A 24,895-nucleotide genomic window follows, 5' to 3' on the forward strand; every position below is an offset into this window, starting at 1 on the left:
TTAATCCATGAGGTGTGGAATTACTTGCGTCCATCCTTGATAGATAGTGGTATCTTTTCCGAAAACAGTTTGGGGAAAACTAGTGCTCCGGAAATGTGTTGCGCTTGTGTTAGGAGCAGAGTTTTTGCTATTGTCATGGAGAGAGATGACCGAGCTCTAGAATAACCAGAGCATTTGTCAGTGTATAAGTGTGCTGATATCGAAGAAGAGGTTATTCACAGTGCACACAGTCACTGCATAGCTTTACAACTATACATGGTTTTTAGACTAGATAAATACATGGGAAAGGCACCTGCTTCAAGGTGCACAGATTATCCTCGCTATGAATGGAATTTAGACTTTCTTTGTCAGAGCATTTTCCCCTGGCTTTGCAATATCACCAAATTGAATTAATAGATTATTAAACACACATACTCACCGTAATTAAAGCTACAGATTGTAAACCACTTGGTGTGGGAAAAGCGACCGTTTCTCATTTGATCAAATAATACGGTGATGAGCCGTATGGGAATACAGGGAATTACGAGGAACCCCAAAGGCAGCATCAGCTGGGTTCCAAACCAGATGGAGGCTGGGCGACGCGCTGTACACTGGCTTCTGCTGCTTAACAACACAGGGAGGACAACACACACACATACCGTAGAGCAGTGGACTGTGGGCTCCGTCGTAACGCTGGGCGCTGCTATGCTAAGTAGATATCGTTGCTGGTAAGATAAAGTCTATCATGAGTTGAGGCTTAGTGTCTCTAACCGGGCTCCGAGCCATGCGTTAGCCGAATGAAGTTTGACAGGCTAACGTCGGGTTTAGCTCCCTTTAAGGAGCTAGCAGTGTTGGCTACAAGTGCCGCCTGCCTCTAGCTGCCAGCTCGAGAGAACCGCTAGCTTCTCGAAGCTGATAGTTAAATATTGTGACCAGCCGGTTAACACGCTAGCTGTCAAGCCTGGGATGGTCAAGCGTTATCTTGCTCAGTAACGTGTACGTCTGAGGGCATCCCTTTGCTCTATTTGGTAAGCGAGCTGACCGCAGAGAAATGGCTTTCATTTGTTAATTGGCCGTTTAAGCCAGCAATGCGTACTTCATTGTATCTGAACACCGTTAGCTCGCCGGCGTCGGATTACTGCACCCTGTGGCACAGCGGTGCCCTGGCCAGAGGCGTCACACATCGCGTTTCGCATAATGAGTGATCAGTATGTCAAGGTTCAAGTCGAGCAAATGAAATCATTTGGCGAAGATGCAGAGAAGGAGGGAGTGGATACAGAAGAGCAGGTGCCGGGCTCCTCTCCTTCTGCCTCTGTCTCACCAGATCATCCCACCGGCACAGATGCATCCAGCACCTCTCTTCCCTGCAAACAAACAGGTAAAAGTCGCAGTAAGCCCGGCAGAGAGGACAAGAGACACACTTCTGATGTGGCATCGCAAGGCTCTGTAGTTTCCTCTGAGAAAAACTTAAACAGACTGGGGTATGAGCGGACACTTCAAGTCAAGGGAACTGGAAAGATACTGCAGCGGAAGTCAGAGCCCAATGGCAACTATGTCACCATCCACACATCCAAAAACATCGAAGAGATGCGCAGAGAGGAGGGATTCAAGCTTGCAAAGAAGAGGAGACCTGTGACGGTAGACACTTCAAAAGCCAAAACCTCTCTGGAGGCACTGAAGATAAGCATCAAGCAGCTAAAGTGGAAAGAGGTGTGTTACAAATGGACTGTCTTCTTATGGCTTCTGTACCTATGTGCTGTGTAAGTTTTACTCTTGTGGTAACAGGACAGCTGGTGTAGCCAAGCACCAGTTAATGGAAACATCCAGAGGGAAGCCCAAACATCAGCTTCATTTAGGTGGCTGCCCATGTGTAACAACTGGTTTCTTACTGTTGTGTAAGCACGAGCCAACAAGAACCATGTCTGAAGTATTTAGTTCTACCTTAATCCACCGCCTGGCATCTCTAGTCACTTCTTAGTTGTGCCAGAACTGGTGTGACTGGTGGATCCTTTAACTGAGGCTTCTGGGTTTCACTTTGTGCTGAACCACTACAAGTTAGAATACTTTATTTTACTCTGTGTTTAATAGCTGTCCCAAAAGAATCCTATAATTGTAACTACTGCTGCTTATAACCATTACCGCAGTGGACAGTCTTCTCTTCACTTTTCCACCTCTGCCATTTTATTACAGGGCGTACCTCTATGAATAAATATAAGTCACAAAACTTATATATATTCAGATGCTGGACTGAATCTGTGTAGGAGTGTTTGAGGTTGTAAAAAAACTGAGGAAACACATGACAACAGCAGAACTGATGCAGGAATGAGTGGATTCCTAAAGACAGGCGACTGTTGTCAGTGCTGGTGCTGCTGTATGTTTTTCACTGCTAAATGCACTTTTTAAAAAAAGAAATGTCATGTGGATTTTTTACCAACGGCGACAACAAGGCTTGTGTTGTTTTTCCTTTTCTGAGTCATGTCTCCCTGCCTGTGTGCGTGTGTCATCATGGCAAAATGTACTCCTGGAGGCACTTACTGTACCAGGAACTACGAAGATGGTATTCAGTAATTTGGCTTGTATTTATACTTCTATTTATGGTTATAATCGGTAACATAAACATGTTACAAAAGCACAAGATAAACTCAGAGATCTGATGAGGTGGGTAGCGGAGAGTTGCTTTAGACCAGGATATGTATTTCAATGTGCATATTAGACAAATATGTAGGAATGCTTTCTTGTATTTGCGCAATATCTCTAAAATTAGAAACATCCTGCCTAGAGTGATGCTGAAAAACTAGTTCATGCATTTTTTATTTTTTTTTACTTCTAGGCTGGACTACTGTAATTTAATTCAGGGTCGTGGGGGGGGGGGGGGGGGGGGGGTGGAGCTTATCCCAGCTGTCATAATGGGAGAGGCAGGGTACACCCTGGGCAGGTCACCAGTCTGTTGCAGGGCTAACACAAAGAGACAGACAACCATTCAGTCTCATATTCACACCTATGAGCAATTTACAATCATCAGTTAACCCAACCCCAATAACTGCATGACTTTGGATTGTGGGAGGAAGCAGGAGTACCCGGAGAGAACCCATGCAAATACGGGGAGAACATGCAGACTCCACACAAAAAGGCCCCAGCCAGGTGGTGGAGTTGAACTCAGGAGCGTCTTGCTGTGAGGCAACGGTGCTAACCACATTATTATCAGACTCCCCTAAAAACTTACTGAAAAGCCTTCAGTTGATCCAAAATGCTGCAGCAAGAGTGCTGACAGGGACTAGAAACAGAGAGCATATTTCTCCCCTATTGGCTTCCCTTCGTTGGCTCCCTGTTAAATCCAGGGACCTTAAGGACCTTATTGCAATGCATCATCCCTATAGAGTTCTTTGCTCTAAGACTGCAGGCTTACTCGTCATTGTAGAGTAAGGACATGTGTTGATTTCTCCCTAAGATGGCAAACTGAAACACTCCACTCCCCCACCCCCTCAATCACTCACCCCCACTCCCCTCCCTCCAGAATTCCTAGGTAACGACCTAATATACATATGAATGACTCCAGCATTTGACTGACTGCTCTCCGGCTTTTAAAGGTAGAAACGCAAAATGATGACTCCGCAGGGGTCTAAGGTAGAAAACCAAAATGACTGCTCTCCGGGGGTCTAAGTGTTAAAAGTAGAAGGGGAGGCAGAGCCTTCAGCTTTCAGGCCCCTCTTCACTGGAACCAGCTCCCAGTTTGGATTTGGGAGAGAGACACCCTCTCTTCTTTTAAAATTAGGCTTGAAACTTTCCTTTTTGAAAAAGCTTGTAGTTGGTGCTGGATCAGGTGACCCTGAACCTTTCCTTAGTTATGCTAGGCTGCTGGGGGTTTCCCATGATGCACTGAGTGTTTCTTGTTCACTCACCTTTTCAATGCTGTGCTTACACACCAGTCTGCATTTAATCATTAGTTATTATTAATATAATGCTGTCTTTCAGTGGATTTCTTTTGTCCTGCCTCCCTCACCTCAACCCAACTGGTTGCGGAAGATGGCTGTCCCTCCCTGAGCTTGGTTCTGTCAGAGATTTCTTCCTGTTAAAAGGGAGTTTTTCTTCCAAGTGCTTGCTGATAGGGGGTTTGTTTGTTGGGATTTTCTCTTTATTATCATAGGGTCCTCACCTTCCAATGAAAAAGCACCTTAAAGTGACTGTTTTTGTGATTTAGCACTACAGAAATAAAACTGAAGTGAATTAAGAACCAGTTTTAAACTGCCAAAATGTATCAGAATCTGATTCAGTCTCCTCCCTTTTTACAGGAAGAAATCTCTGGACTAGGATCAGGGAGGGGCAGCCATCTGTGAGTGGCTAGAGGGGAGGAAGAATATACTTCTTATTTTTTTCCTTCTTATATCTCTATAAACATTATTGGCGGTTTTCTACTTACTTTCTATACTGTGATAAAATTCAGAGGCAGACAGATGCACCACATTTAATAGAGCAGGCGTTTACCAACTCCACCCACCCTGTTGTTACATCTGGTTCCCTGTGACTTTGTCCAATTCACCAAAAAGAAATTCAAGTTGACTGGTCCTCATTTTGCCACTGTAGAGATCTTGGAAAGTGAAAAAACTTGAGCATCAAGTGGTGCAGTTCTGCCCGAAGAGCCTAACTTGAATGAAAGGTTTAATGCTTTTATCACAGCTTGTTGCCTGACAGCCACTTTTTTCAGTTGTTTCGTGGACCAAAATCAGTAAATTGGCTAACTGGTAGCTGCAAAGTATAATCACTTTTTATCCTTTAACTATCAAGATTAGGGATGGGTATCATTTAGGTTTTATCCGATACCGGTGCCAAATCGGTACTTTTGAAACGGTGCCGGTGCTTAAACGGTGCTCGAACCGGTGCTTAAAGAATGGAGAACACAAAATTGGTCCAAAAACCTCTCATGTTCAGCTGTTTTTCTGTAAAAAGATAACAATGTTAGCCTTTTCTGCAGCTATGGGGCATATATGGTATCACTCTTGGCTGGAAGCAGTGCTTAATCAATGGAAAAAACACAAACTTTGTCCAAAAACCTCTCATGTTTAACTGTTTTCCACTTTTTCTTTGGTCATTTTAGCCTTTTTGGCCAGGGTGAAGGGAGCATCTGCCATCAAACAAGAAGACAGCCGCATGTAGCTATGATGATGTTTCCTAGTTCACCTTACATGCATTAATGTAATAACGTGGTTAGCCTACTCAACGTAAATCACACAAGAACAACATTAAGCTACTCACGCAGAGAAGAACGGCTGCTGCTGCCATCAAATACGGCGCATTTCTCGGCTTTTAAAAAAACGCTATGCGTCGCCAGGTGTTTCATCGGATTCTTGGTGTTACCTCCTTTGACAGTATCACAGTATCAGTTTAAAGCACTTGTTGCAGGCTGCTGAGTTTGCATATTTTGCTGTGAAGTACAGCCAGACTTTTAACCGCTTCGCCTTGGGCATTTTTAATCTGTAGCTCTGCGCTAACAGAACGTACGTACCTGGCCCCGCCTACTATTCTCGGAAACGTAAAACGATTGGCTAGAAGTGTATCACAGCTCAGGGAAAAAAAAGCACCGAAATAAAGCACCGAAATGTGCGCTGCTTTTCGGTCTGGTTACTACCGTTTATGTCAGAACCGGTGCCATCATGGCACCGGACACCGGTACCCATCCCTAATCAAGATGCTACAAGACAGGATTGCCATCAATTTTGCCAGGAGCCTGAGAATTTCAGTCCACATGGGTCCGATGTATGAAATTACAGGGGATGGCTGTTGATGTGTTCTAATCGACAGCTTTCAAACATTTATGCGCAGCCTACTTGATCCCATTCTTCTTAATCTGAGCTGTAAACACCATCTGTTAATTTTGAATGTGATGCAATTAATACCTGCTATCAGGCATTATTACCCATCTTTCATTATGCATGAGAGGTGAAAAAAGACAATTTGATGAGACAGGCGAAATAAACGCTCCCCTTAGCCACGGCAACCGAGCGGCGACGCTTACAGCTCCTGCAGAAAATGACAGACAGAAGGCCTATACATTACCACACCTGGTCCGCACCGTAGCCCGTAAGCCGGTGGTGCTTTAGATCTTGTGTCATTTTGAAAGTAGCTGTCAACCACTCTGAAGGGGCTGAAACTGAAGCAGGCAGGCTGGTTTTGCCATTATTGAATAAACACCCTTTCAGTGAGTTGTAAGACACGTAACTTTATGAAATTTGTTTCAGCAACACGTTGAAATAAATTTCATGAAGTTTGTCAACATTTTAGAGACTGATGAGGCTTTTAAGGTGCATCCAGATTGCCACGTCTCTACATCACTGTCAGCTGATTTTCAGCATATGGCATTCTCTTAAACAGTGGGAAATCATTAGCCTTAAAGCTCCTCTAATCCAATCAACTTTTAGTCCTCTTTGTGGGAGAGAGGATGGCAGCGTGAGGGTCAGCTTGGAATATTAGACTAATGACAGTGTATGTCAACATATGCGTGGGATTTTCATGAGGATGCCGCAGACTAAGCTGACGTTCTGAATCGATGCGTATGGATTTCAAAATACTTCACACCTAAAGGCTTCCTTGGAGCTTCTGTTTGAAACTATAAATGCTGTTTACTCGAGGCATAACAGATTGGGTGCAACTTGAAATATCTATGTTGCAGCAACCTATAAGCCAAGTTTATTTTTCCCCCATTAAAAAGTGGCTCTGAAAGCTAACTTTTCCCATACGTCACATGCTAACCAGTCCATGCAAACACAACAGGGCTATTTTTATGGTGTGATCCCTGCTCTAAATAATTTGACCTCACTCCCCTGGCATCTGTGTGGCAGGGTTTAGAACCGGTCACTCTGTTTCTCACTAAGTCATTAATTAGATGTTTATCTTGCAGCGAGGCAGCAGAGTGGGTCGAGTCAAAGTTGAATTTAGGCTCGCGATGGTGTGCTGCTACTTACCAGTGTAATCTGTTAAAGCCCATATGATGTAATAAAGTCACAGCCTCTGTGACTGAGTTCTTCCCAGCTCCATGTTGATACTTTGAACTTGCCAGCTCTAAAATGTGTGTTTGATTTAACAGCTGTGAGGAATCTTTACAATAAACTATTTATTTGAGCGTTCCTGAATGTAGGACGCAGACAGTGGAGAGCAAATTCAGTGTTGAGTCGTGCTGTTGTCTACATGGATAATATGGCAGATGACTTTTGGATAATTCTAAGATTTTAAGTTTATCTACAGTTTTTGTACAGCTTTATTTTTTTAATTCACATTTAATAGTGGTGAGAGAATAACTCTCCTATTAACTAAAGTTGTATCACAAGTATAAAAAGCTGAGAGTTTAAGGGCTGAAAAACTAAAGATTGTGCACATAATTCATTCTCAGACTGATTGTTTGTTTATATTGCTTTTATGTAGCTTTTTTAGGTAGTGCTGTGCGATACTGCAGATTTTATATAAAAATAAATACATGGCCAGTATTGCTGATACCACTGTCAATACCGATACTTTTAACTTATAAAGTTGGCTTTTGTCAAGTCAATACAAAAGGTTTTAGACATTTTTCATAGTGCATGTTTGAGGTGTATTTTTTCATTTCCAAAAAAACTATTTATGTAACACAATTCAGTGGGCTACATACTGAGGATACAAACAAAGTATCAATCTATCATGTTAGCGTCAATCCAATACCAATACCAGCACTGGTGTGTACTAATACTGCTACTATCTACTATTATTAATATCTGGATGGATTCCCCACACCTCTGCTGGGTGGCTTCTGTGTGGTTTGGAGTGTGTGCGTGAGAGTGAGCAGATGAGGTGTAAAGGACTAAACTGTCCTTTACCCTGTGCCAGCAGGATTTCCTCGCTGTGTAAATCCTCTTTATAGTATCACTTCTCCTCCTCTTTCCCAGCTCTTCACAACATAACACGCACTTACCTGCCATCTTTGGGCAAGATTAGCCCCGTTTTCTCGGTTCACTGCGAGGACAAAACACCTTCCTAATGTCCTGAGTAGATTAGCCTTTGTTCTTGTTTGCAAACACGAGTTCCTTAATGAACTGTTCTCATCATTCTGTATGTTTTCAGCCCTCTGCTATGTCTCCCTTTCACTGTTCTTTCTTGCTTTCCCCCCCCTCAGTTTCCTTTAGGAAGGCGAACAGCCTGTGATATCTACTGGCACGGCGTTTCCTTTCATGACAATGAAAATATCGTCTCAGGGCAGGTCAACAAGTTCCCAGGTATTTCACAGATTCTTCCTCTCACCTCTTCTTATCTTGCTACCACCTGCAGCAAATCGCATATTATTTATTGCAGTATGGATTCAGGATTCTGTTATCATAACCAGGTTATAATGTTGTCCTACATTACCCCAGGCACTTTATTCTGAGCCAACAAGGGTTGTTAAAATGGTTAATAGTCCTTCTCTGCAATCATTCTGCTTATTGTGAAACTGGCTACATTTACTGAACAGTTTACACTCACTGTCAACAACGTGCTGGAAATACTCCTCAGAGAGATTGGTCCACATTGCTGTTTGAGTACACTGAACTCATTTTCTCGTTCAAGAAACCAGTTTGAGGATATTTGAGGTTTATGACATGAAGCTTTATCCTGCTGGAAGCAGGCACCAGAAGGTGGGTAAATGGTGGTAATAACAGGCTGGACATGGTCAGCGAGAATACTCAGGTAGGCTGTGGTGCCCAAAGAGTGCTAAGAAAATATTCCCCACACCATTACACCACCAGCAACAGCTTGAACTTGATATGAACCAGGATTGATACGTGTTTTCATGGTGTTTACACCAAATTCTGACCTCCAGCAGGTCACTGGGGTGGATGTCTTTGACTCATCAGACCAGGCGACGTTTTTTCAACCTACTGTTGTCCAATTTTGTTGAACGCAATTTTAGCTTCAGTTTCGTGTTCTTAGCTTACACAAATGCCACATGTTGTGGTCTTCTGCTGCATTTAGTGCGTACAGGGATGTTCTTCTGCATACCTTGGTTGTAACTAGTGATTTGAGTTCATTGCCTTCCGATCAGCTCAAAACTGTGTTGGAAAATGATTAAAATCACCTTTCTTTACCTGGCTGTCTATATGACTGAATGCACTGATTTGCTCCCATGCGATTGGCTAGTTAGATATTGGTGTTAATGAGCAGTTGAGGAGGTGCACCTAACAAAGTGACCAGTGAGTGTAAATCGTGCCAATCGTGTATTCAGTTTCTTATGTAAAACTGTCCGTGCAGGAATGATCGAAATGCTGCGAAAGATCAACCTCAGCAGAGCAGTTCGGACTATGCAGGAGTTGTTCCCAGAAGAATACGACTTCTATCCCCGTTCCTGGATCCTGCCTGAGGAGTACCAACAGTTTACCACACAGGTACGTTCAAAATAAATTAAAGAAAATTGACACAAATAAAAATGATGACACTGGATATGAAAACCCTTGTTAAGCGTCTTTAACTGTTTTTCTGTGTAACTATTGATGGGGAAACATGGAAGCTATGTGTGGCTAGCTTATTTCAGTGAGCTAAAGTCATGTGAATATGATGACAAAAGGTGAGAAATGGAAATTGGAGTTCTTCCAAGATATAATGTTTATACTTTAATCTGGTAAATTGAGTCCAGAAACCTCTTCTCATGTGGGGAAGCAGCAATAATAGTGTCTTGTTTGAAATAAGAAGCAAGGGGGCAATTTAGTTTGCTTGTGTTAATAATAAAGCTAAAAGAGACAGATGAGCTGTTATTACCATAAACCAAAACTAGATGTTGGTCAAAATGAGAGCAAGTCAAATTGTTAAATGGGTAGGTTGAGTCAGCTGCAAAGGCAGACCACAGCAGGCCTTGTAGAAGCATACCAGTGATAAGTGTAGCAGTAGCTGTATTAATTTTAGTGCACCAGGTGTCCTACAAAGTGAGTCCAAACACAGCAGCAATGACCTCAATAAATTTATTGAAATGAGTCTTATTTACCTTTTGGGAATGGCTTTAAAATACAAATATAGATGATTGGTTCACTCATGGATGACTCAGTGTTTCTTTCAAGTTCTCCAAGTTAGTCCAAATGATGAACACAGATGCTGATCTTATGTAGTCTACTCATATTTTTATTGGTTTTGTAAATAAAAATGTGTGTTTTATTATCTGCATGTACTGTTTATGCAATATTAAGATTTACAGGAATATCTAATTACAAAAAAGTTGTATTTTCTTCCAAAATATTAAAATAGATTGATGATGTATTCAGATGAATACGTGGTCAGTTCTTCTAATTGAGATTTGATTGCAACTGTATGTTATGTCCAGCAGAGGGCACCAGAATATTGCTTTTTATCTTATTGTAAAACCTTTAGGCCATGACTCAGTATTATAAAACAAATCAGGCTGAAGACAAATGTATAGTGAAGACAAATAATAATTCACTGAAAGACTGAATATTCATCTTTTAGGTAGAGGTGAAAGGATCGGTAATGCAGGTAAATGGAGATAAAGTATCTGAATTTCACGAGTGGGACCACGCCTCCAAACACGTTCCTTCCGGTTTTTATCTATATATGATCCCCCAGTTCTACAAGGTGTTCGTTCTTGTTTACATGCCCCACCTTCCCTCCCCTTTTCACTTCTTCCACTTCTTCACTTCTATTTGGTACACGGGGATCTGCCAGGCCCGGGAGCCGCCGCCAGTCCCCTTCGAGGCCTTCCCCAAACCACAGCTCAATTCATGTTTAAGCCATCCACCTTTATCTACTAAAACGGTGTCAAACCTAAAATGAGGACGTGGGCCCAGCGAATGAAATGTGAGTTGTTTGTAAACCTCAGATTAACCAAATCTTTGATTGCTACTTCCTGTGCAGCTGCAAGTTAAGATAATGAATTTATTTAACTGCACTGCTTATAGAAAATTAAGGGAACACTGTTTAATCAGAGTATAGCATCAGGTCAGTTAAACTTGTGGAGTATTGATCTGGTCATTTAAGTAGCAGAGGGGGGTTATTAATCAGTTTGAGCTGCTTTGGTGCTAATGAAATTAACAACAGATGCACTAGAGGGGCAACAATGAGACAGTGGAGGCCACTGATATTTTCCCCCTCTTCATCTTTTCTGACTGTGTTTTATGTTTTTTCCATGAATTTTGCATTTGGCCAGGGCCAGTATCACTACTGGTAACATGAACCCCACAGAGGATGGCACATCCTAGCAATACGTACCATTGCCTCAAGGGTTTCCAGGAAGCTGGACATGGTCGTAGAAGGTCCTTAACCCATGAGCAGGACGGGTATCTGCTCCTTTATGCCAGGAAGAACAAATGACCTCCAGCAGACCATTGGTGTGAATGTCTTTGAACAGTCAATCAGAAACAGACTTCATGAAGGTGGCCTGAGGGCCCGATGTCCTATAGTGCCATAGCCCAACATCATGGAGCCCGATTGGTATTTGCATAGAGTACCAGAATTGGCAGGTCCAACACTGGTGCCCTGTACTTTTCACAGATGAGTGTAGGTTCCCCCTGAGCCCATCTGACAGACGCGAAAGGGTCTGTTGAAGCGATAGAGAACGTGATGCTGCCTGTAACAGCATGTTTGGTGGTGGGACAGTGATGGTCTGGGGAGGCATATCCATGGTGGAACTCACAGACCTCTACCAGGGACAGGAATGAAATCTTTTGGCCCATTGTAAGGTTGGTGCACTGGATCCCGGGTTCCTGCTGGTGCACGGCAGTGTGGTGAGATTATGTAGGCAGTTCTTAGAGGATGAAGAAACAATGTGCAATCCTTTCATTCCCGACTCATTAACCAGTCCATATCAGTATAGAAAAGACAAATATTTTTTCTAAAATTTGTGAGCAGTGTATATTTCACAAAAAGAAACACCTGAATAATTTACAACTTTTCTCCACCTATCTGTTGCTACTGCTGCTGAGACGGTGAACAATAACCGTTTTCTACAGGTTCTATGTGTTTCATAACAAGTTGTTACGTTCCCAGTTCGTGTGGTCTTTCAACAGGCTGTTTTGATACAGCATCAACAATAGAAACATGTTTAAACTTCCTTGACTCACACTCACTGGTGTACCTTTTCCCTCTGCTGCAGATTCACATGGTGAAAGAGAAGGATGCTACAGTGAATCCCACTTTCATTGTCAAACCAGATGGGGGCTCTCAGGGGGACGGTATCTACCTCATCCGTGACCCTAGTGACCTCAAGCTCATGACGGGTTCGCAGGCCAAACAGGGCGTAGTCCAGGAGTACATCCAAAAGCCGTTACTTATTGACAAACTTAAGTTCGATATCCGGCTCTACGTTCTTATAAAGTCCTTGGAGCCGTTGGAGATCTACATTGCCAAAGAGGGACTGACACGTTTTTGCACCGAGCTGTATCAGGTAGCCATGATGGTGTCAGCAAACTGTGCTGTGAAGCCGTGACCTTAAAGGTAACAAATTTTGTTCTTTTCTTTTTGTTTTTCTTCGTTTCGTCTTTTTGTGTGTTTCTGTGAAGGAGCCAAGTCAGAAGAATCTTAGCCACGTCTTCATGCACCTGACAAACTACTCGCTCAACGTCCACAGCGGCAACTTCGTGCACTCAGACAGCCAGAGCACCGGCAGCAAGCGCACTCTCTCCAGCGTGCTGTACAGATTAGCAGCTAAAGGTGTCGACATCAAGAGGGTGTGGTCGGACATCATCGCCCTTGTCATCAAGACTGTCATCGCCGTGGTGCCTGAACTTAGAGTCTACTACCAGGCTGACATACCACCCGGCAAACCAGGACCCACGTGCTTCCAAGTAATTATACAATAAATAAAATAATCAGATAAGATCCACTTTATATTGATCACACGTAGATATTTTCTTAAGCCTTAATGACCTTTTCATCAATCCTCATTATTTGTATATATTTGAGAATTTTAAATATATACGGTATAGAAAGTATGTTGCTGACATTCTGTGGGTGTGTTTCAGATATTAGGCTTTGACATCTTGCTCATGAAGAACCTAAAGCCCGTACTGTTAGAAGTCAACTCCAACCCTAGTATGAGAATCGAGCATGAGCAGGAGGTAAGAGTGAAATGTCAGCAGCAACATCATCATATTTTAAAGCCTCTTATTTCTTTTTGCTGTAAGCAGTACTTGCATTTTTTAGGTGGCACCCGGAGTTTTTGAATATGTTCCCAGTCCGGTGGATGAAGAGGTCAAAGTGGGCGTGATCAGAGACACTCTGCGTCTAATGGATCCAGGCCACAAGAAACCCACAGTGTAAATATATAGACTTGCCTGAAGTTAATTGTGTTTAAAGTTGAGGCTTTTTCTCCAGCTTTCCTACTGGGAACACCTCGGACACACACACACACACACACACACACACACACACACACACACACACACACACACACACACACACACACATACAGACGCATGCAAAGCCTGAAGTCCTTGCATTCTTGTCTGCATGTTCACTTTTTAAGGACATGATATCTCACTCTTCCCATCCCTCCTCGGAGTCCTGCTCTGCACTGCTCAACAGCTCTCCCTAAGCTTGTTAAATGGAAAAATTAAATTCAGCTGAGCCGTGGTGGAAATTCACACATTACTGTACGAGTCTGGTGGCTCAATCTCTCTCTGGCTGACTGGCCCTGTGTGGTGCCTGACAATAAATCTCCTCCTACATTAGGTTTTTATTTTTTTTTTGTTTTCTCACCCTCAGTCTGTTTTTCTTTTATGACAATAGGATTTACAGCTTCTGTTCGGCCACCATCTCAATTTCTTCCGTTTTTTCTCACTTTGCCCATCCTTCCATCACCTTTTTTTCTTTACTCTCCTCCTCAGATTATTTTCTTTATCGGAAATTCTGCTTTGTTGTGCACGTTAAAAAGATCTGGTTAGGCACATTGCCCACATAACTACTAAAGTCATGACCACTAACATGTTAATGTGATTTGCCTATTTTAAATTTAATCTTAGATTCCCATGCATTGCTCTATTTTTGTTATTTTTAGAGTACTCTTGAGCAATAGTTCTCCAGGCTTTTTGAAGATCTTGCAAAGTTTTTCTTTGGACTTTGGCTGCTTCATCACTCATTTTCAGTCGAGTCTTTGTACCTGACCAGCTCCGAAGGAATGCTTTTTTTACTCTATCTCTTTTTTTTGTTAGGTCACTGAACACTAATTTATGAAACATTTAAGTATAAAAAGCACCAACAAGGTGATTTCCAAAGAGCTATCAGCTAATAATGCGGCATATCTCAGCATGGTGTTCAGTGTGTCCTTAAAGAATTTGAGGAAACTGGAAAAGTGAAGGACAAAAGAAGTTGGGGGAATAAAAGACTATCTGCAGAAGATGAGCAGTATCTGAAAGTCATGTCCTTGGCTGAGGTTACGCCAAATTAGATGAGAACTGGACTGAAAATCAGTGGCAACAGATCTAATGGAGTTATGAATCCACTTCATCCCTTAGTGCAGCAATGATCCCAAATATACTGTGAGTGCAGTAAAAGCATACCTGGATACAAAAATAATGAAATGGAGCACTATTGTAGCAGTGTGGGATATTCCTGAAGACTAAAAGAAAAGAGAAGAAAATTTGCCTAAGAGACGCGTATGTGCCTGTGCTCAAGAGTAAAGGTGGTCATACCAAATATTGATTAATATTGTTAGAATTGTGCTGTTTTTGCCTTATATGCTGTATTTCCACTTCAGTAAAGTGCTGCACATACTTCCCATTTTCCTAGCAAAGAAAAGAGAGGGGTGGGTCAAGACTTTTGCACATTATTGCTTGTTTTATATTGGCTCAGAACCCTTAGAACTTCACATAATAGTATGTGCATGCAGCTGGGTACCAGTAACAAAGTTGTAAGTAAATTATTAAGTACATCTCAGAAAAGATATCTCAAATCAGCACCAAAGAAAACGTAATAAAATGATCCTGATATTTTATTTAAGCACGTGATTATTTTAACAGCAGTTATCCAACCATGGTGCATAATTAAAAGGAAGCAAGAAGATTCAGAGTATCTTTAAGTTACGTTGTGATTACAGGGAATTGTTCTGTCAGCTGTGCAAATGGTGACAAAGTCTTGTGGTTGAAGAGAGTAATGGTAAGCATGTCCCAACTAGCCATTGCTAATGTTTATTAAATTAGCCGTTAGATTGGCTCAGCGCCGAAAAATGTAATCATCAGCCAACAACACAGCTGCAAAAACGGAACTCTTTAATCATTCAGCTCCACACAGTGCGATTGCTGTGATTTAAACAAACTAAACAAACACATTAAATGGCAGTATGTCTGTGTAGGTTCTCAGTCATCCAGGTCATGGTAGTCTAAGAAGCTTGGAAAGAAAAGCGACTGAACTTCTTTACATTTCTTGAAGATGTTTCAGCTCTCATCCGAGACGCTTCTAAGACCAAATGGTGGAAAGTCCCACGTATTTAAACCCTAGTGGAAGTTGTCCCTTAAGGCAGACGTTGACTCACTATTGATCATGAACCAAGCTGTGACAAAGGGTGTGGGTCATTATCTGCAGAGGTTTCGGTTGAAACTGCTGTGACCTTGTCTCACCCTATCATGTGACCTATTGAGATCAACTGACGCAAGATGTGGATTGTAGGTGGCAGACGGTTGGTGTCTCGAGCTACTCGAGTGGACAGATGTGGAACTAAACAGTTAGTCAGTGTAACAGGAGAAAGTCCTGCTAAAGTAAAATGCATTGAACGGGTCAAATCTGATCTATGACTGTACACTGACTATGCAGGTGCTCCAGTATCCGATAATACTTATTCCAGTGCTTTTGCCAGAACCCAGTTAAACTGTTATTTATGATGCTGGATAAAAAGTCTAAAGCGGCATTAGGAGTAATATACTTATGGACATTAAGAACTAGGAATTAATCATGGTTTGGCTGGTATTTTGTAGTTTTTGAAGTCACAGTTACTCAAAATTAAAAATCTCAGGGATCTAGTGGATTATAGGTTTGTTAGAGAAATCCTTTCTGCTTCATACAGATTTGGTGTTTTAGCAGAGGGAACTCGCTCTCTTTCTCTTTCTCTAAAATTCTGCAGAATTTGAGATTTATTAACAAGCAGTCTTTCTGGAGCACAAACATTGTTATGGCAGGTTAAGTAATCTGTTTACTGCACAGATGGTCTGCCAATAAGAAAATACGTGCATTGTGTTTGCTGACAGCTGGTCTGCAGTGGGATGGATGAGATCCAGTCAGTCAGAACACAGAGTTCAGACTGAATTCAGCCAAGTATGAATTTTACTGGTTTAAAATGAAGTGAAATGACGGGGGGAGCTGACCAGGCACTGAGCAGCAGCTGAGTTAAAAAAATACCCCAAAAGCTGTGTTGCTGTTTAAATGATCGAGGCAGGCTTATAGAAGAGAGATAAAGCAAATATGAAATGGCAGAATAGTTGGCGGTGGAGGGAGGAGGGGGGGTAAATGGCATTTTGGAGAGAAGGGCGAGGAGATAAATGAGGAATTCTAAGAAGAACTGGGTGATGCTATCAGTGACTCTCAGACATGCACTTCTCTCCCCCAGCTCATTAATCCTATGTATGATGTCTCTGAGAGTGATTTATGAGCCATTATGAAAGGTGAGTGCAGCGAGAACAAAAAAAAAAAAAAAAAGTGAGATCTGTGGCCATACCTAAAATAGTGGGCGAGGCACATTATTAGAAAAGCATCATCTGCATAAAAGGAAAGAAAGATTGAGGGAAGTTAATTGTGTTTAAAGTTGAGGCTTTTTCTCCAGCTTTCCTACTGGGAACACCTCGGACACACACACACACACACACACACACACACACACACACACACACACACACACACACACACACATCAAGATAAAAAAGGTTCCCATTGTCAGTTAATGACAACAAATTGGGTACATACGCTTTGCCTTCTGTGTGTCTTTTTTTAAAAACCTCCCATTCTTCACCTTTTCTCCTTCACCACCCATCAGCTTTTCTCTCCCTCTGCAGGAATGTTTGTAGACATTCGCCTCACTGTCTGTCTGCTTGTCAGCTTCTGTTGAAGACGTGTCCGTTTTTAGCAGAGCCTGTCCTGTCTAAATAGATGTGGGTGGCGTCCTGGCTTCGAGGGATGATTGATTCTATTAAACATTCAGCAGCGCTCGCTCAGTGCCATTCACACTGCTTACTAATTCATGGAGAACGAAGCGGCCTCATAAAAAGTCGGCGGTGTTCTTATCCCCTTGAGTGTTGCCTTTTGTTGTATGCGTTTCTTGATGCACATGTGCACGATTGCAGTTGTGCTTTTAGCCCCTGCTGCAAACTCGCACAGGTGTTCTTTACTTATTCTGGCTTTTAGTTAAGTTTCTTTTATAGGGGTGTTTTAAGGTCGCAGCACTTCATGTTCCAAAAAAGAATGATGAAGGTATAATTTGTTCTGACCTGCCAGGTGAGAGGAGGGAAGTTGTCAATCAAGCACAGTGTGTACACACCCAAAAAAGCTCCCAAGGACAGAAACGCACAATCCTTGCAGTTTACGTTAATTCCCTGTAAAAGGCATCCTGTCCCTCAGGAATATTACAGTGGGATAGCTGGTAGAAGGGACAGAGTGACAGTAAAATGGAGAAAACATGACATGACGGATTTTGAATTTGCAGCATGGTAACTAAGCATAGCTGACTTTTTTCTCTCCCTAAGGATTATCTTTATAACAGAGAATTAAAAAAATAGTACTATTATCCATCACAGTTTTCCACTTATCTAATATTCATATATTCATTGTTTCGTCTGACAAGCAGAAGGATGTGAGATTTTAAAGTAGACGGATTAGTCTTGGTGTCACTTGTTTTCTGAAAAAAGGCAGCTTTGTTTTCATCTGATAAAATATTGGGCACCTTGAACGTGCATTAGCAGTGGAAAAAACTCATGTTCAGGATTCTGCTCTTTTAAAGTTTTGACCATTAATGGACCATTTTTCCACAGTGTGTCTTTTTCCTGTCTCCCCCCCTCACCCCTAATGAGATGGCAGCTCCTCCCTGAGCCTGCTTCTGCCAGAGGTTTCTTCCTGTTAAGAGTTTTTCCTTCCCACTGTCACCAACTGCTTGTTCATAGTGGGTGTTTTGATTGCTGGTGTTTTCTCTGTAGAGTCTTTACCTTCCAATATACAGACCTTCGAGGTGACTGTTGTTGTGGTTTGGCGCTGTATAAATAAAATTGAATTGCAGCTTAATTACCGGTGTTATAAAGCAACATGCAGGCTATTCAGGCTGTTTTTAGTCTGTATGTTGATAACAAGGTGGTACTGCATTGCTTGCATGGAAGCACTTCAGTACACTGTTTTCTGATCCAGCTTTTGTGTAACAGGAGGTCGATGGACTGAATCAAAGGTTCACAGACTTCTTTTGGTCACTTTAAGTAAACTGGTATGAGTGCTTTTATGTTGGTCTGCTTAATTCAAAGCATCATAAATGAACTTCTAAAAGCACAGCTCGTCCATCACCTAAGGTTGAAATTGAGTTGATGTTTTTACTGAGTAATAGAGAACAGTGTATAGCCCGGTGGAGGATGAGTCTCATGTTGCTTCTATCAAACGACCAATCCTGTCTGGACCATTTAACTTATTTGCTTTTCCAAATTTTTAGTGACAAGTATCAACTTTTTCGTCAATATGAAATCAACCTTTTCGTTTTGAATCTCTTTCTTGTATCTGCACCTTGTTGGTTTAATGTTCACCAAGCTTGAAAATGAATCCGTTCATTAATTTAAATTAAAGCTGTTTTGCTTTTCTTTGTTTTTTTCCTGTTACTCTACACCAACAGTCCCCAACAGAGGGCCGGTGGGTTTGAACAAGGAGAAGAGATTCCCATGGAAGAAGAAACACAAGAGAAGAGCCAAGATGAAACGGGAACTTTGCCTTCGCTGTGTCTGAAGCAGGTCTACCCAAAGTACTCCAAGCAGTTCAACTACCTGCGGCTAGTGGAGCGAATCGCAGCTCTCTTCATACGCTTCCTTGGTGTGAAGGGCAACATGCGCCTTGGCCCCACTGCCTTTCGGACCTTCATCAGGTAGGTACTATTATTTATTACTACCACCAAGGAGGTTATGTTTTTGGCGGTGTTCTTTCTGATCCTCATGAAGCTTTGTAGGGGTGTACAGCGGGCACCTCTTACAATCCATTAAAATGTGTCTTAAATCCACCAACGTCTTCAAAGTCAACTTAATGATTTATTGGTAGAAAATTGACACAAGGCCTTATAACTTATGATTCTTACAAGCGTGGTGTGTATTGTCAAGCTATATAAAGTACAGAATAAAGATTTAAATTAATATGTGACATTTAACCTCTGACCTCTCCTTCAAAATCAATAGAGTGATCGATCTGAAGGTCAGAGTGATAATAATGCTATATAGAGCTATTTAAAACTGTTTCTCACTGCCATTGTTTGCATTGACAGCATATAGGCATGTAGGGAATGATGGATGGTTGAATCTAAATATCATGTTTCTTTGGACTTCTGACCTCTTTAAGGTCAAATAAGGCAAAGTTTCAAAAATCTCTTTCATCTTTAAAACTATGCTTACAGTCCTGCTGCCTCTGTTTGCATTGGTAATACACAGGAAGTGATACGGGTATATGGGGATTCTGATATCACAATCTAAATACCTTTTTACATTTGACCTCTGACCTCGCTTTTACATTACATATCTGCCTTGTGGTTAAGTTGACCCCAAAATTTGTTCTGTCTTTAAAGAAAGGATTGTCTAGAGAATGAGCTGCTGAAGGTTAACACACTCAGTGCTTATTGTTATAAAAGTACATGTGTTTCTTTATACATAACTGCCCATGTAAGCTGTATGTAAATAAAGTCACATACAGTGATTCAGCAGTGTTGGAACGTGGGCAACAAATGACTGAAGAGTTGTGTGGTGCTAACAAAAGAACCTGGTGGAACATCTCCCAACTAAAGAGGTTAATAAGTGACATGAAGAGAGAATCCCAGAGAGGCGAGTCATGCAGGAGGAAAGATGCCAAAGGGGGTTCACCGTGCTGTGGAAAACTGCTTTAGGGTAAATCTTGCACAATTCATGCTTCTCAACATAAAACCGCAAATCTGGAATTTCGATGATATGCTTTACATAATATAAATATATATATATAAATAAATTTGAGATCAATATTTTTCCATATCTAAGGAGCAAGGCTGGAATCTAACATTCAGTGGTTGTGGTCTTTGAATCTCCCTTCATTTATTTAAAGGAAGCATGAATGTTGAATGCTTTCTACAGGTTTCAGAGCAACCACACGATGTGTTTGTAAGCTAAGAATTGCATTATGGAGCTTATTTTAGATTTCCTGTAATGTTTTTCAGGACTTGTAAACTAAGTGGCAGCAACTTCACAATGGCTTCAGTGGACATCCTCTACATAGACATCACACGCCGCTGGTCAGGCGCGACGCCCGACTCCAGAGAAGCAGGTAACGCCATACTCACAAACGCACAATAAATTATCACAAAGGGAAAAAATATGTGGAGGACAGAGAGCACGGGTGTCCTCGAGACTCGGCGCAAATACTGTGCTTGGAGATAATTGCTTGTCATTCTTTGTCAGATTTCCTCTGACACTGTAATTGAAATGAGCAAAGATCACACTGTGACAATGGAGAAGACTACCCGACATGAATTATTCAGACGTTGCACCTTCCGAGGAATGTTTGCGAGGCGGAGCGGATGGATGGAGATCACATGGACGAGCATGGAGGGGCCTGTACGGAGGAGATTGTGGACTGAATTTAGAATAAGCTCATACGTATTCAGGAAGGCTGGAGTCAGCGTCTGTTATTGTGTGTGTGTGGGTGCACTGGAGGACTTGTAAGGGACCAAGAACTGGGATAAAACTTAGAATTCACAAATATATCTATTCCAGTTAGACTTGGGATATGCGACAAATTAAAAAAATTACATCTAAATGTTTTCTTGCACTATGGATCTCTTCGATTTCTAGGTGGAGAACAGAGAAAGTAGAAAAATCTGTAAAACCTAAAATTCAAGTGAGAGTCTTCAGAGATGGAGGTTGGACTTTCCTCTCGTCTCATTAAATCATTTAACTGAGTTATGCTTTAGAAAATGATGCCAGCCTCTTCAAGGGTACAACAAACATTTCTTATGTGTTATGATTACATATATAAGTTGTTCTACTCAACCTACAAACTACTGTAAAATATCCACTTTCAAGGTTTAGATGATATCGTTCAAATCTAAGAGAATGATATTCAGACGTTGTATTGCATTACTGTTAATACACTTTGTTCACCCTGTTAATGTTAATGATCGTAGAGATGTCCCAACACTTACTGTAAATCCTTACAAGTACAAAACTGTGGAAGTATAAATGTGGCAATGGTGTCATCCTCTTGCATAGGCTATGCCATAGATTCACCGTAGAAATGTAATTCAGGCGTGAGGCCTCACTGGCTGGTGACCCCTGGCAGCCTCCAGTTGCTAAAATGTGTATTACATGATTGGTTAGCAGGTGGTTGCTAGGGGTTTACACCAGGTTAAATTGGTCTCTAAGGGAGTGCTATAGTAGCTAGCAGATTGCCTCTGTTGCCCATAGTTTGCATGGAAGATGCTGACTTGCCTGCAGAACCTCAGCATTTTCTCTCTGAGCTGCAGTGAAACTTGAAAGAAGTGCAGCAGAAACTGGAAATGAAGAATCTGTGCCTTCAAAGTAAAAGTTGTCCCTTTGTTGCGTCAACACTTTTCAAAAGGTGCAGGTTTCACTTTTAAGGCGAACAATCTCTGTTTCAAGTTTATTTCCCACTTTTCATAGCTTTGCTACCGCTTGGCAAGTAGTAGTAGTCTTTGCAGACCACATTGGGGTCTTTAACACAAACCCAGGGCGACCATGGCAACCTGCCAGCGAGCAAAGCAACTACAAGCCTTTATGCCTTTTCAACCAGCCTCACACTAACACCTCCCAGCAACCTTCCAGCAAACACTCACCAGGTCAGGGAATACACTTTTACCTAGAGATTGGTGGTTGCTAGGGGGTCGGCAACCAGTCTCCAGGCCTGTAAGACTATAAAATGTCATTGGAGCAAACGCTGAATACTCTAACCTTCATAACGATAAGACCATTGTAGGACTGTTACATTACACAATGAGTCAACCATTTTTTTTTAAAGAACTGTGACTGTGACAGCAAACATTTCAACATTCATTAACTGTGGGCCGAAGGTCTCGACTGAAAAAGTGAAAAGTGAAAGTTGTGTAAAATTATAATTCTATCTGGCTTAAACAGAAGCACAGACCTCGGTCAAAGCCCCGCTCTCTGTTCTAATGTGCAATCAAACGCCTTGTTAACAACCCAGCTTGATATTTTTTGTCAGAACAGTTTGGATCATTAGAAGCTTCTTCATCTGCCCATGTGTTCCACTTCGCTGGCAGGTCTTTACATAACAGCCAAGGTAATTAGGGCCCTTTAGAGGTGGTGACAGGTAGATTTTGTTACCTTTGGACAAATCCAGACTAGCTTTCCTCAGTTCTTTCCCATCTTTTTGCTAAGCTAATCTAACTCACAGCGGTTTCATAGTTGCTGAACAAAAAAATGCTTTGATCTTCATAAAGCTGCTAAGGTTCTTTAGGGAAATGTCAAGCTCTTCTTTGTGTTAGAATTGCTAGTTTATCACCTAGTAGCAGTATGAAATTACTGACTTAATGAACCTGGCCTTCTGCTTCACAGGGATGGGCTTGCAGGCGTTCGTCGAAGCCTTTTTCTACTTGGCAGTTCGCAGGTTCAAATCCCTGGCACTGAGGGAGCAGGTAGTGTCACTGCTGGAGCTGTGCGAGTCTCAGCTCGGGCCTCAGTCGGGCGTCGAGGAGAGGCGCTCTCTGAGCTGCAGCAGGGCGCTGCCGCGAACCGTCAAAACTCAGGCGCCGTGCCTCGCCAACCCTCAGCTCAGCTCTCCGGCTCCCCTCCGAAGGGCGGCCAGCCAGGACTACCGGCATCAAAGATTCAAGCCACGCTCGCTCAGAGCAAATGTGGAGAACTGATGAGAGGGAACTAGTCATCCAACCCCCCCCCCAAACACTGCCTTTAGCATTCTCCACAGGAGCAGAGGAGTTAGGTGTCCACCCCTCCTCTGCAGCCCCAGAGAAGGACGAGCCGATGCCCTGCTGGCTGACTCGCAGGAGCACTGTTCTCTTACTGATTGCTTTTTCTTCAGAGGAGGAAGATGCCCGCAGGGGGTTGTTGGAATGGAAATGGAAGAAGATATAAGGAGGTCGGTGCATTTCCTCCCATCCTCCCGGTAGGATCATATATGAAGAACACGATCCGGTCAGGAGGAGGAAATGGCTGCTTTTAATTGACTTACTGATTCTAGAAGGCAGCTATATGCCTCCCTTTCACATTTGTCTGGTAACCCTTATGGTAAAACAAACTTTCTTTTCAGGGATAACATTAGACGCTCCACACATCACACATAAAATAAGGAAAAGGGAGAATCCTCAGTGTATTATGTTCTTGAATTTGCACAGCAAATATTTCAGCTATATTACTTTTGCACAGAAATGGACGTGACTGGGCATTTGTGCGCTCACTGTTTGAACTTGTGTGTGTGCGCGTGTGTGGTCACCGCTGTATTTATTTGCATTTAGCTTAGCGGCGAAAGCCTGTTGACAGTGAGCGGCTCAGCTGTGCGCCTTCCACGAGCCCATTAGCGACGAGTTAAGTGAATAAGTATTCAAAGGGAAAAAGGGCCGCGCGGCCACTTATCCTCTTTCAGTTCAAGCAGCTATTCCAGTCAGGCAGCCGCAAGACCTCCAGCCATTATGTTCTTTACAATGTAGCCACACAACTGCCATTGGACGTAGATGTCTAGAAATAATTGCATGGCGAAAATGTTTCACAGATTCTTAAATGAGATTTGGTTAGAAAACCGAATGCCTCATAATTCCAGAGTAACATGGCAGCTGCTGCTGGAAGGTCGCTTGTCTTTTTCTTTTATGCTAAAATTACTAAACCAATGAAAGAAGTGCAGTGTGGCAGCTTGTGGAAAACAGACTGAACTAAATATTTAAGAGATTTCTGCTACACATACTGTAGGGCTAACTTATTTACTGTATTCATGATGTGAAGTAGATGTATGAGTTATTAAACACTGGCACATAACATGAATGACATGTATTGATAACACTATCAAACGAAATAAACACATTTTGCTCTTTGAACTGGAGATGTGTGGGTTCGTGCGGCCGTGATAACGACCTGATATTAATGTACGACTCGTGTGTGCGCTATTGTTATAGCACCTATGAGCGAATTCACCTGTGAGCTCATTAAAGGGCACCATTTGTCGCACATAATGGCACCGGGGTTGGCACTCTGAGTTGTTTACGCCGCCGTCTTCAACGAGGCTGATGGATGAATTTAAAAACGGCTCGCTTTTTACTCGCCTTAAGACGGCAGATCTGTTTCGCAGCACAGCCATCTGCCAATGTTTCCCCGACCTTCTGTTGCAGAGGCTGCCAGTGCCAGCTGATGCTGCAGCTCCGCCATCTTTAGTCATCACGGTTCTTTTGTCGCTGCTGCTAATAACCAGCGGTGCTCCGAAGCGCTTGCTCATGACCCCAGTTGGTGTGTGTAAAAGCACAGATTGGAAGAGTGTCACTACAATTATATCTTTAAATTCAAGTTCATCACTCTGTGCTTGCTTTGTTAGTTGTTGTTCTGTGTTAAGACCAGCCTGTGGGTTTCTCGTTTATAAAATGAAAAGGCTCGTCACATACAGTACCGTGCAAAAATCTTGTGGCACCCCTCATTTTTTTTTATATTTTGCTAGACAAATTGAGAATCGATGCAGGGTATTATTCAAATGTTCAAATATAAATGGAAGTAATGGTATATGAAACACAAATAATCACACAACTTCAGCCTTTTCTCCATTT

The 24,895-nt window shown here is 42.2% G+C and overlaps 1 protein-coding gene across 3 annotated transcripts; it reads left to right on the plus strand.

Moving 5' to 3' along the window:
• Positions 1-537: 537 nt before the first annotated feature.
• On the plus strand, positions 538-24,178 carry ttll11 (tubulin tyrosine ligase-like family, member 11). Of its 3 annotated transcripts, none has more exons than XM_082542334.1 (11): positions 538-1,689; positions 8,117-8,216; positions 9,226-9,359; positions 12,071-12,361; positions 12,477-12,761; positions 12,939-13,034; positions 13,120-13,232; positions 18,764-19,009; positions 20,315-20,421; positions 22,336-22,413; positions 22,689-24,178. In XM_082542334.1, the coding sequence occupies exons 1-11, from the start codon at positions 1,177-1,179 to the stop codon at positions 22,997-22,999; spliced, it is 2,274 nt and encodes a 757-aa protein (XP_082398460.1). In that variant the 5' UTR covers positions 538-1,176; the 3' UTR covers positions 23,000-24,178. The 3 variants fall into 3 exon arrangements, with proteins under 3 accessions (XP_082398460.1, XP_082398462.1, XP_082398461.1); XM_082542336.1 differs by having other exon boundaries at positions 538-707; XM_082542335.1 differs by lacking the exon at positions 22,336-22,413 and having other exon boundaries at positions 539-1,689.
• Positions 24,179-24,895: the final 717 nt, after the last annotated feature.

Source organism: Aulonocara stuartgranti, assembly GCF_965226115.1.
Source record: "Aulonocara stuartgranti genome assembly, chromosome: 7".
Lineage (NCBI taxonomy): Eukaryota > Metazoa > Chordata > Actinopteri > Cichliformes > Cichlidae > Aulonocara > Aulonocara stuartgranti.

Excerpts from the sequence above, each read along its gene's own strand:
- ttll11 (XM_082542334.1), top strand. The coding sequence starts at position 1,177 with ATGAGTGATCAGTATGTCAAGGTTCAAGTCGAGCAAATGAAATCATTT. Across the intron at positions 1,690-8,116 it reads AGCAGCTAAAGTGGAAAGAG|TTTCCTTTAGGAAGGCGAAC; the intron begins GTGTGTTACAAA and ends CCCCCCCCTCAG. Across the intron at positions 20,422-22,335 it reads GCCCGACTCCAGAGAAGCAG|AACAGTTTGGATCATTAGAA; the intron begins GTAACGCCATAC and ends ATTTTTTGTCAG.